The 13,053-nt window shown below is 35.0% G+C and overlaps 1 protein-coding gene across 10 annotated transcripts in view; it reads left to right on the plus strand.

The window, feature by feature from the left end:
* The window catches only part of NEK11 (NIMA related kinase 11), an 81,188-nt gene that overhangs the window by 33,225 nt on the left and 34,910 nt on the right, over positions 1-13,053 (plus strand). For all 10 annotated transcript variants that reach the window (XM_088165025.1, XM_088165019.1, XM_088164976.1 and 7 more), the window contains 6 exons: positions 619-768; positions 851-929; positions 1,423-1,508; positions 5,143-5,262; positions 6,873-6,966; positions 7,811-7,961. In XM_088165025.1, the coding sequence (XP_088021151.1) occupies positions 619-768; positions 851-929; positions 1,423-1,508; positions 5,143-5,262; positions 6,873-6,966; positions 7,811-7,961 (680 nt within the window). The remainder of the gene's footprint in view (positions 1-618; positions 769-850; positions 930-1,422; positions 1,509-5,142; positions 5,263-6,872; positions 6,967-7,810; positions 7,962-13,053) is intronic.

Below are 13,053 nucleotides of genomic sequence, written 5' to 3' on the forward strand. Positions count from 1 at the left end.
CACATACTTGCTTGAAAAGTACCAGTGGGTGGAGTCTTTCTCTTCTTCCTTATTCACTATGAATGTAGAGCCTGGGTTTCAGCTTTAAAATTATTTGATGTTGTTCTTTTATTGTCAGATAGACCAAAACAACTCCTGTTCTTTAACCTAAATGAATAATTGAAACTTTATTCATTATTTGCTTTCAAAGATTTTTATACCCCTTTCCTGAAAGCCATTCACCCGTACTTATTTCTTACCATTGTGCTTTGCTTTCTTACTTCTTCTGGAATCACAGATTAAATTATAAATACCACAGTCAAATATAAAGATATTTAAACTGGCTGCTTAGATGAGCCTCAACCTGTATGTGGCTCTCACCATCATTTTCCATGACCTTGATCAAGTCAGTCATTGATCAAGTCAGAGCCCCTGACTGGAGAAAGAGCTGAACATCTTCCAAGGCCTGCAAAACTCAACGTTTGTCAGACAGAACTGAGCTGAAGTGCAAACTGTTATGTCCTTATATAAAATTATTGTGAGAGTGTTTGTTTTAAAATGTTCAACTTGGTGACCTTTTATGATGGCCGTTAGAACTGGTGAATAATACATACTATTCTTATTTGTTTATTCTTTAAGGTCTCTGGGATGCATTTTGTATGAGATGTGCTGTATGAACCATGCATTTACTGGACAGAATTTTTTGTCTGTTGTGTTAAAAATTGTGGAAGGTGAAACGCCTTCTCTTCCTGAGAGATATCCAAGCAAACTGAATGCTGTGTTTTGCAGGTATGTTTTTTTCTTATTTAGTAGGCTTTTCAGTAAGTTTGGACAATTGCTTAATTACTATTTTTGGTTTTTAATGTTTCAGCATGTTAAATAAGGATCCTTCATTGAGACCAGCAGCAGCAGAGATCCTAAAATCCCCTTATATTGATGAACAACTGAAGGTATGTCAGAAAAAGCAGCAGCTGAGCTGAGCCATTTGAGTACATATTTTGCAAGAGCAAAATGAAGGCAGGGAAAACATGTTGGGAAAAAATAATTTGATAGCTGCTGATGGGAGCATTAATCTAGGTGATTTTCAGAGCTATAGTACAAATACGACTGAGGAATGAAACCCTCATCACTTGACATGCGGAATGTATCCCCTCTTAAATGTTATGAGCAATAAGAAAAACAGACATTTATGCATAAAAAGTGTAGATCACTTGGGCCTCGGTACATATATAACTGTTGTGGTTAGTCACAGTTTTAATGAAAACCAATGCCTTTTGCTCTTTTTGCCCAGACTTCAGTGCCTGTGTTATTTGGCTTTCTGAAAAGGTGGGGAAGAAAACTGCTCAGTCACTTTTTATATCAGGATGGTATTGGGTAATAGCTGAAAGATTCTGGATAACTTTAGCATCAAGTTGATACATCTTCTGTGTCATTTCCTTGCAGAAAATACAGTACAAGTTCACAAACATGACTGTGAAAGATAAGGCACTTAACTGGCAGAAAGAAACTGCTCCCATTTTTGGTACTGTGTAAGTATTTCTTGACAGTTTATGGGCAGTAGTATATGAAATGACAATGTTGCCAAATAATGCCATTAAAATTTGTGTCAATCTCATAGTGCTTTATGTTTAGACAAACTTATTTGCAGATGAAATACTTTTATTATGTGACTGTGTAAATTGCACATGCATGTGCAGTATATGTTATGTTAATACCAATTGATATGTAAATAATGACATTTGTCTTGAAATTTTGGAGGTTTAAGCTGTTGTTTTAGTTAGGTCATCCTCATTTATAGTGCTGCTGTTTCTGTACCTACTAAAAGTGGAATGTGAAAGCTGTGTTTCCTAAATGACACAAAACTAAAAGCATATGCACTTAAACTAATATTAAGCTAATGCTTCTGTAGGATACTGTTATTTTTATCTTGTAATTTCAGTGAGAAATCAAGAGTAGTGATGTTTCTTGGCTCTTACATAGCAGTGTCTTCACACATGATCTTAGGCACCAAATATATATTGAATTAATTAATTCAATTAATTAATTAATGCTGCAATGTTTAAAGCAAATTCCACCGTGGACATTTTCATTTTGCCTCTGTAAATTAGCTCTGCAGTTTCATGGGCAGCTCGCCCTCCCCTTTGCTCCCCATCCCAGTGTTTTCTGTAAAGGTTTTGTTCTGTTGGGAGCTATCAAGAGCAAAACCAGAAGTTTGTGGTCCTGTGAAGAAGCGATGAACATCCCTGTTTCTTGTTTCCTCTAAAGAACTGTCAAGATTTTATCAGCTCTCTGATATTTGTTTTGAATTATTAGGTAACAGCAACAAAGATAATCCAGAACTGGAAGTGCCTTTGAGGCTATAGGACATTCACCTTTGTTTTTTGTGATCTCTGCTCTACAGGACCCACATTTTTGCAGCTGTGATCACTTTGCAGAATGCTGCCAATTCTGCATCTTGCAAGCCTCCCTTCAGGAGAGGTGACCACCTTCAGCTTTTCCAAACAAAGTGTAGTTTGTTGTCAGTGGTAGGAAGAAAGCAGAGTACAGACAGTTGAATTCAGCATAGCAAAACCTTTTCATATCATTTTACTCAGTTTAACTGCTGTCAGTGTATCTGTACACTGATAGCAGTGTACAGATCTCTGCACGCTCTCATCTCTGCAAATTTTGTTTTGGGTTTCTACTCGTCGCTTCTGTCTTTAATCTGTCTCTTGTTGACAGATGAGTTTCTGTCTTTTTGTGAGGCCGAAATTTTCTATTGTAGTATGAATAAAGTATAAATAGTTCACTGAACTTTGCAAGCCTTGATGTAAAATGAAACTATAAATAGATATATTCAAGTTAATATAATTAACTTTGAGTGGATTCCTTCCTTTTCAAATTAAATATAGTTAACTACAGAGATATTCCTTAGAGATATACTGTAAATAGTTTTGGGGCACTGAAATGTTCCCCAGATGATAAGCCAACTCTATCTGAATTATATTCAGTATTTAATGCTTGTTGAAACATAGATGATGAAAATCTTCAAGAAACTTTTAATTCTTGCCTTTATCTTGTGGGAACAAGATTTCAGATTATCTATATGCACCAAAACCATTGTATCTGCTTTGGGGAAGCAATATTGTTACTTGCAGAATATATATCCAGACTTCAAATATCCTCATGCTTCTAGAGGAGACTGATAAAACCACTTCGTAAAATATATATTGTATTCTGTACCTGATCCACTGTCATTAGCTAGAATATATTGAGTCTCATCACCTTCCAAATGGACCTAATTTTCTGACAGAGCTAGCATGTGGGGAGGACATTTATGGATACCCCAGAATCTGTAAGCATATTTTTTCAAAATCAAGTTTGTAGTCTCTAAGAGGAAGAGCAAGTAGTTCTAACTAAAACCACCATGCTCTTATATAATTGTTAGAAGGAAATAAACAGTCTGCTTCTGTGCAGAGGCATGGAGTTCCTAGGAATTGTGAAGCAGTGAATGGCAATTTGTCTTGAGATTTTAAAATTCAGGGCATCAATTAGAGAAAAACATCCTAGGAGAAGCTTTACTGTGACTTATCCTCACTTGAGCTACAGTGTGATTATTTTTGGCCAAGTGTTTGGAATATGCAAAAAGTCATAATCTTATAATGACTCTCATTGTACTTATGGGAACATTAGCTGCCTGTATTGTCACTGGTAAGCAAAATGCCAAATAATTCCTGCAATCCCAGGTCTAAAGAGGTAGGCAAAATGAACTAAAAATACCTGAAAAATGACAGAGAGCAGAAAAGGGGAGGAGAAAAAAAGTAAACGTAGTGAATTCCCCACATCTGGTGTCTTGCAGCAATACTCTAGTCCCAGTGAGTGTACAAACAGTTGCTCACTATGGTGTTCTCCTCAACCATTGCTACTTTGTATGTTTGTTTCCTTTTTTCTCACCAGGAATTCTCTTTGCCATGCAAAGCAAAAAGATTGAGTCTAGTTTCTTCTAGTAACAGCCTCTGATGGCTTATTTTAATCTATTCCCATTCAAGTCATAAATTTTAAATATTTAAGTAACTATAAGGCTGTACAAGTTCAGTTTCGACTTGAATGAAAAATTGCTTTTTTCCCCATGAGATTCTTTTAATTTAAATTAGAGTTTTTTACAGGAGACAAGAAATATGTCTACATTATTCATACTTGAAGAGTTAGTTCCATTCTTATGAATAATTGAAATCTTCTTGTCTTTGTCCTTCATCTTTCATATTTCAAACTAATATTCATATTTTTTGCACTATTTGAAAAACATAATGAATCTTCTCTGCTCATTTATTAAAATCCTGATTTCCAAATGATAGTCCAGAAGGAGTGTTACAATTTGTATGGTTACAAATCTGGCCTCTCAGATTATTAGAAGTGAATTTATCTCATAAGAGCAAAAACAGTAATTTGAAATGAATACTTGGTGTTATAAATACATGGTATAATAGATATATATTGTGTAAATGAAAGGAGACTGCCAAGGCATTTCAAATTAGGCTTTAATTTTTGTTTTAATTATTGTAGGATGTGAGATAAAAATCTGAGATTAGGATTCTTTTTCTGATAAAGGACTAATATTGCTCTCCTCAGTTGATAAATACAGCTGAAATATGTAAGTCAATAATTAATGCTCAGCTTTCAGAGATGGTCTATGGAGACCATTTTGCCTGTGAACTCTTATTATTGATTAGGACCAGAAATTCAAGAAGACAACATGATAATTATATCTGTCATTAAGGACACATAAATATTCTCTTTTATTCTAGACAGCTTGTAACAATCAATGTAAAATGTACAAGCAGTATTATGGCTCTCATTTAAAGATTGTCTTTGTACTTGGAATATGCCCAATAATGATGCCTGACATAGTAAATACTTCACTGTGCTTCAATATTTATTCTTTTAAGGAGATGAATCTCCGTTTTTCTATCATCACCTGAAATGATTCACCTTCTTCACAAATCCAAGTTTAAATATTTCAATTTAAAGAGGTATTTGCTTACCCAATGAAAGTCTATTTTGTCTGCTATAGTTCCAGAGACTTTCTAATTATTCCATTTTAAATGTCACTGTTTCAATATCCAGTCGAAATACTGAATATTTACATTTATATATGAAGATGGGTTTGCTTGCATTCAATTTCAGGCAGAAGAAAGTTCATTTGCAAACTCTGCAGGAACTTTCTGAAGTTCAGAAGATGACACCGCGGGAACGAATGCGGCTGAGGAAGTTAAATGCTGCAGATGAGAAAGCAAAGAAGTTGAAGTAAGTTGTACCCTAACCATGCAATTTTCCCCACCCAACAGTCTAATGGGAGAGTTAGAATTGTCAGGGTAGAAATAAAAATAGTGTGGGTCTTCAGCTACTCAAAGTCAATGAGGATTTTGGATGACAATAAATCATGCTAATTATTTATGTAGGAAAAAAATTAGAATGTCAGTCCAAAACTGGTGCTTAGAGTACCATGGTTCTGGTTAAATAAGTATATGGGAGATTTTCAAATGTGTTGCAGTAGGAGACTATTTTTAATGACTGTTGATGTTGAGAATTGCATGGTCTGAGGAGTCGGACATCTAGTTACAATCCAGCTTTTGTCAATGATTTTGACCTCAGAGGTTTTCCAATAGAAGTTAATAGCTCTGAGGATAGGTAGTCTTGTCAAAGGATCAAACAGGGATTATGGAAGTGTTGTAAAGTCTTTATGACTGATGGGTTTTTTTATTAAGTGAGACATAATAAAATGGTTTGGAAGAGATTAGATATTAGATGGAATATGAGAAACAACTGGAAGGCTTTGTTTGAGGCTTTTAATAAAAAACAGAATATACTGTTTTGATGACACATTTGAAGCAAAGAACTAAGACCTTCATGACCTTTTGGAAAATATGTCTGAAGAGCACTTGTATCTGACTGGCATTTGCTACATAATTGATTCTCATTCAAAAAAACCCTCTCCTTGAACTGAAACCACTGTATAGAAAGTATTAAATTTAACACCTCTTCTGTTGGTGCTTTCAGTAATTGGCTTTTCAGCCAATTCTTGTACTAGTACGAAATTTGTAAATAGGAGGTCTGTCTCTTTCACTTTTTAAAAATGAATGGAGATTAGAAAATAATACTAACTGTAGGATTGTTCTAGTTTGGTTTTCATTTTCATTACTTTCTTACATTTTGATGTTGTCTGATGAAATTTTCATGTCTTTTCTTTCCCCCAAAACCAAAATGAAATATATTTGTTTTGTGATATGAAGGCAACGTTAATATTCAAACCTTGTTCTCAGTCATGAATCTTTAAAATGGGTCGACATTGAGCTCTAGATCATTGTCAGCTGACTGGCTGAAAATGTTGGAAACGATGCAAAAATTATACCTTCTCACACTGGAGATCTACTTCCAGCAGTGCAAATCTAGAGATGGGTGGGAAGGGAATATATTAATGGAAGCTAGAAAAACTGCTTAATGTAGCACCTGTCTTTAGCAGAACACAGAAAACCATGGTTACTAATTGTGCCCCAGAGGAAGAGTTCATAGCACACAAATGCTACATGCCTGTCTACAGCACTTCATGTCCCTGCACTTCATGGTGGAATAAAGCCCTAACTATTGAAGACCTTTGGAAGAGCTACAAAAGACTGGCACTAACAATTTACTATTTCATAATTATGTTATTTAAGTTGTGAAAGTAAAATATAATAGAGTTTGGAAATAAGGTCTGAAATCTCTTTTTGTGTTCATTGAAACGTGAGTAGATGCCATGAATATTTGGCAATATGAAAATCTCAGTACAGAATTTGTTTTTCCCTGCCTGCTTTTAGAAGATCCCTTTGTGCATGCCCTGATATCATATTCTAAATACAAGTGTTCTGTATTTACAGGCAGCTGGTAGAAGAAAAATACCAAGAAAATATCAAAAGAATGCAAGAATTCAGGTCCCGTAATTTTCAGCAGCTGAATGTCAACGTCCTACATGTAAGTATGGGCTGTTGTTTTAGAGGTCTCATTTATGTGCACCGAGTGTATATAATTTTTCTGTTTCCCATATGGTTTCTTTAGCACTAGAGGCACAGGCCTGTTCTGAGACTTATAACTGGGAAGTGCATCAAAATCTGGACTGCTTAGCTGAACTTGTTGATCTGTGATGAGGCAAAGTACATTCAGTTATTCAATATGGTTCAACAAGCTCTCTTCATTGCATAGTTTTTTAAGTTACCCTTTCTTAATTTACCCTTGAATCTAAATCTGCTCTCTGAAATGTTTTTACTGACTATATGACATCGGAGTTCAAAATACATTTCTTTTCAAGATATCTAGAATTGTAATCCTTTAAACATTTTAATTTGGCATGGCCATGGGTTCTTTTCATTTGGTTAAGCATAGTAACACTTCAACCGGCTTTCTAGTAAGAATGAAGCCTTGGAATGACTCCCAGAATAAGTTGCCCTTTGCTTTTAAGCTATCTGCAACAGAAGGTGAGCCAGTTCAATTCTAGCACCACATCCTATTTAGAAAGAAAAGGGTCAGTTTGGAAATAGTTGGTGAACGCATCACAGAAATAATTTTTTGTGTGCTTTGTATTCTATCTTTTCTTTTGCATGTCTTCCGATTTCCATTTTTCATTGTGTCTAGAGAAAAAGATATATTAAACCTGCTTCTTCTTATGGCTGAATCACTACTGATCATTTACAAAAATTTTAGGATTTTATTTTAGTATTTGCCAGTCCCAGGAATTGTGTATATCCGGGTAACCATTGTGTTGTGATCCCACTGAAAGCTCTGTTCTTGTTTCTCCATGCTGCTTCATCATTTGACTAAGGAATCTGATGAGCAGACTTCAAAACACCTCGTTCCAAATCACCTCATTCATTCTCAGCTAGCCACTACGGGCAGCTGTGTGTCCACAGGACATGATGAGCCACGAGGGAATGGGATGAGCGAACTCGGCATGTCTGAACTTACAGACCACGGTAAGGATTCAAGGTCTGATCTTAAAATTACAATTCCTATCAAGAAAGAAAGATTTGTCCCTTGTAGTTTGTATGCGGTGGGGAAACTGCAGTTTGTGGTCAGATTTGTAAAAAATTTTACATTCATTTGTAAATTAATAGTATTGGTCAAAAAATGGCGAAGAGAGAAGGAAAGTAATCTGGGTGAATGTATGTACAGCAAATGTATAGCAAGGTTATGTGGCGGGAGGTCTGTGTTCCCAAAGTCTGAGTGACTTGGGAACAGAGATAGAGGTGAATATACTTCCTCCAAAGGAGATGCTGAATTAGAAGGAAATAGCTTAAACTTTCCACATATGAAATGACTGGCATCAGAAAAGCATTTTCTAACTTTCCTCTCCAGGGAAAAAAGGTGTACAAGAATTCAAAGTGTTTGCACCTTTGACACACTTTGATGCCATTTTCTTTAACAATGAGAGAAGCAGATGGAAACTCTTTAAACTGTGCTTATCTATATTGTCCACAAATGGTTAGCTATTGTCTAAAGAATATGAAGAATATAAACAAATAATATAAAAGAATATATAGCATGTATTTTTCTGTTATAGACAAAAAAAAATTGTCAAGCTTTTTGAAAAGGGTCAGACTGGAATCTTGTATTTAATGAGAATAATGTTTTTAAGATCACATTTATATGTTTTTGTCTACAATGTTCTGGAGTAGTGTCTTATTCTTACATATTTAAAAATCATTTTGTGAGCGTTATTATGGTGAAAGATATTTAATCAGATTAGAATCTTGCAAATATGCATCAATATACTTTAAAGTAGGAAGACTACTTTTCTCTAATAGCACTGTCTTTTAGTGTTGGTTTATATACATCTGTGAAAGTATAGGTCATTAAACTAAAGGCATCAGAATCAGTTTGCTTGTGGTGGAGGTGTTTTGGCTTTTTTTCATAGGAAATGGTGCATTTTTCTTTCAATGTGCCCTCATTTGTGTCTGTGGTTGGCTTGCTGTTTCACAGTGTCAGGAGAGATGACCTGTGTGGGAGAGAACCCAGCTGCTAGAAATACATCCTGAGGGGAGGGTGGGGAAACGTGCAAAGGAAGGACTGAGAGAAAGCAGTAAACGTGGGTGAGAGATGGACTGGGAGAAGCATACAAAGACTCCTAAATAGAAACAGAACAACGTGCTTGGAAGGAAAGAAATGGATTTTTCTGCCTTTAGAGGTCATTAAACTGTTAAACTATAATGACAGGATGAGATGTATTTATATCTGTGATGCAAAAGCTGGGTCAGTCCATTGTACAAAACTGAATGCATGTTTAATTGCTTGTGCCAGAGTTTCTGACGGAGGAGTGGTAGGTTCATGACAAAAAGGAGTTATGGATAGGAAAGAGAAATTACATGGTTTCTCTTCTTTGCTTTGTGAGTACCTTGTTATTCCTGAAGCTGATGTCACAGCTTGTTCTTACTCTATTCAGTATTCATGCTCTTCTTTTCTTTAAGCATTTCAGTGCAACCATGCATATCCTACATGTCTAATTATGAAGTTATTAATTGCACCTTTGTATTTGAAAATGTAGAAACTGTTCCGGCTATTGATTTTCCAATAGAATTTTGTTCTTGATCAATGGCTATACAATAATAAAAGAAAAAAACTAGAAGCAAGTCTATAAAATTATTTTAGCAAGTTGTCTTTCACGTTAATTAATCTTGCTGACCCTTACTATGTTAACAGAAGAAGTTAGCATGTGAAAACCAGACTAACAAGCTCCCTAGTTACAACTAATAACTAAAAACTGTTTAAGAAGGAGAGAAAAGGCAGGAGCAAGATTTAAATTATCAGAGCAGGCCTCAAACAATCCTCTCAAGAAAAGCTGAGGAGGAACAACTAGGGAGAGTACTCCAGACCCAGCAGGTACGGAGGAAAGGTCAGAGTATCTGTGGCTCACAGCCTGCAGTCCTTCTAAAATTTGCAACATGAGCTGAAGAGAAGAGCGGGGTTTGGAGTATTGAAAGACCAAGCTATTAATGCAGTAAGGAAAGGAATAGAGAATAAAACAACTTGCACTCCTCTTCAGTGAAAATCATCTAAACCATTATGAATCACAGTTGTATGTCATTGTGGAAGGTGACAAATACGAAGCTTAAGGTTTAGCTTTAGTAAGTAGTTTTGAATACTGTGGCATCTTGAGTCAGATTTAATAGTGGTAGTTACACTTAACTGAAAGTTGGGAAAAACATGACAGTGTAGTTAGATAAAAAAACCCACTATGGTAGTTTGGGGTTTTGGACTTCACAGTGGACAAGTTTTAACAATGGCAAAAGCATTCAACTGCTATAGACTTCCCTAGGAAGTTTAATCTTCTCTCCATGTTTGTTTTATGTAATCAGCAATGACATTCTGAACATTTTTTATTCTAACTAGTAGCCTTGTGCACCTGAAAGACATTTGAAAGAGTTCTTTGAAATCACCTATAATTGACCAATTTGTTAGTCTTCAAGCATATTTATTTTCTAGAATATGAAAGATGTAGAAAGAGTGGACCCTGTGGTTTTGATGTGGAGATAAACTAATTGAACTGCAGAAGATCTTCCTCAAGACTGTTTACAGCTGGTACAAGTTCTTGAGAACTGAAAGAAATTCTCTTATTCTTATTCCTAAAGAGAAATGCTTCAGGCAACATAAATACTGTTTTTTAAGCATTTTAAAGATGCATTGCCTTATTGCCTAGCAGCCTAAGTACTTCTCCTGTGTATAAACCTCTATAAACTTCTATATTGCTCATATGTTTTAAGACTGATCACTTTTAGCATACCTTCCGTCCTTATTTTTTTCTTCTTAGCTCTTACCTCAGAATTTATAATAGATTATTTTGGCTTTAATGCCCTAAGTTTTGAACTCACAACTCTTTTCTTTGAGTTTCCACATTTTCCATTATTCCATTTCTCAAGGTCATCTAGTGTTTGTTCTTATATTATTCTGCTTCTGGGACTTGGCATGCATATTAGAACAAAGGATTCTTTTGGTTTGGCTATTTAGTTTTTCCACACTTTAGATTTTCAGAGAGGTGGGCAGGGTAACATTACTTGCAATAGTGAAGTTTTAAAAATGCACTTTAAATTTCTATTTCTCTGAAGTTGCTATAATAAGTTTCTGAACAGTTTTGTGTCTTTAATCATACTATCTAAAGTAAACAAGTATATTCCTTATGTGTAAAAAACCAGACAATGGAGTGGCTAAGAAACAACTAGAAAAAATTTACTTCTATGATTACTATTAACCATATTAAGTAAGTAACTGAAGTATGTTGATTGTGTCGTTGGAACAGTAAATGTTCTTACTGTATTGTTTCAGCTAGTTAGACCACTAACGTGTTTCTTAGAATATTAAACCTTTGTAAATAGAAGAAAATGAAAAGTATTTTTGCTTATTTGCAAGTCTTTTATGTAATAGCTTTAATCTGCAATAAGTTTTTAGATAGGTTAATTGGAAACAAAACTTGAATTATATTTTGCTAACGAGATATTTATGGAAAGATATTTTATAGTTGTGTTTAGTATTATTAGAAAAATGTTGATATCTCTGTCTTATGTGTCCAGGAATTTATGGAATTTTCATCATACAAATAATTGAACTCCATGGCAGATGGAGCAGTTAAGAATATATGGAACAATTTTGGGTTACTGTAGATATCTTTGTGTCTCTTCCATCTTCAGGTTCTCCAAGTACAAGCAAGAGACAAAAGAGCTGAAATAAGATTTGTATAGAGATAGTACACAGAAACACTGAGCCACTGCCAGTGTTAAATTCAAATATTTGTGTGTTGAACGTATATATAGATATATGTATAGATCTGTACACTTCATTTGTTTTCAACAAGCAGCATAAAATGAATTCGCTAATGATTAGTATTAGAAATAGCTAATTATTAATAACTGAATTCTCTTTATATTTTGATTTGGATGATTTGTTTTCTGCTTCATTTCTCCAGTTCATTTTATTGATGAATTTTTTCTGAATGTTAAAAGGCATATTTTGCAAGTCATGGCAATGATGCAGGAATGAGCAATGCAAAATGTGTCAGGATAAACTTCCTATATTTCCTGTTCTTGTTGAGGGTTACCTACCAAATAAGTTATTCATCTTCTCTTGTTATCATCAAAAAGAAAAGCCACCTAGCAATAAATTGCTTAACATCACACACCTACCCACACCTCTCCTGTCTCTTGACCAATTTTTTATAGAAGCTATCTCCATTTGGATTAGGACAGATAGGCCAATGTGCATTTTTCTGGAGATTTTCAGTACATGTACTTATCTCTCAATAGTGGGTTTGTGAAAATACCAGTGAGGCAATTTGTATTGTAGTGCTGGCAACCAGAGGTCAGTTCATCTAATAGAAAAAAAAAACAACAAAGCTGTGAAAAAGAACTCTGCATATTAAACTGCTCATTTCCACTAATGATAATGACTGCAGCTGGAATAAAATCATTCATTTTATAAAACATAAGCAAAAATTATCAACTAGATAATAGGACCATCCATGACCTACAACCCAGCCTTGATGTTATGGATGAATATGGTCAGTGTCTTCCTCTGCCAGTTAGAGCAAGGCAGTTCCAGCTGGGCAGGTTCATAACATGTTTAATGTTTAATGATGTGGCCTCCTTCTAAAAAGCTACTGGAACTATCACAAAAGTAATGCATTGCTTCCTAATACTGTGTTATAATTCATCTTCAACTTCTGATGAACCTGATTGAGCTTGTCATCCACTTTTCTGATTCAAAAAGAATAACCAGATAAGCAAATACCCCCTTTTCCAGAGAACTGAATATTGAAATTTTAGGGTGCAGAAAGTCATCTTTGCCCTAGATTTTCCACTGATAGACCGCCTCATCTTTTTTGTGTGTGCTACTGCACACTGGGCTAGGTAATGGCAGATCACATTAATTATTTTGAGTGCAGGTAGTTTCACCTTGGTTGCAATGTCTTCTAATGAAGCCAGATTTTACAGCATAGTTCCTCTCAATTCTTCGTAAACTTGATTCCTTTTGACTTTCCTAAGTTTGCAGAGATATTGAATAAATTAGGCAACACTACTT

Source organism: Sturnus vulgaris, chromosome 1, assembly GCF_052056855.1.
Source record: "Sturnus vulgaris isolate bStuVul1 chromosome 1, bStuVul1.hap1, whole genome shotgun sequence".
NCBI classification, from domain to species: domain Eukaryota; kingdom Metazoa; phylum Chordata; class Aves; order Passeriformes; family Sturnidae; genus Sturnus; species Sturnus vulgaris.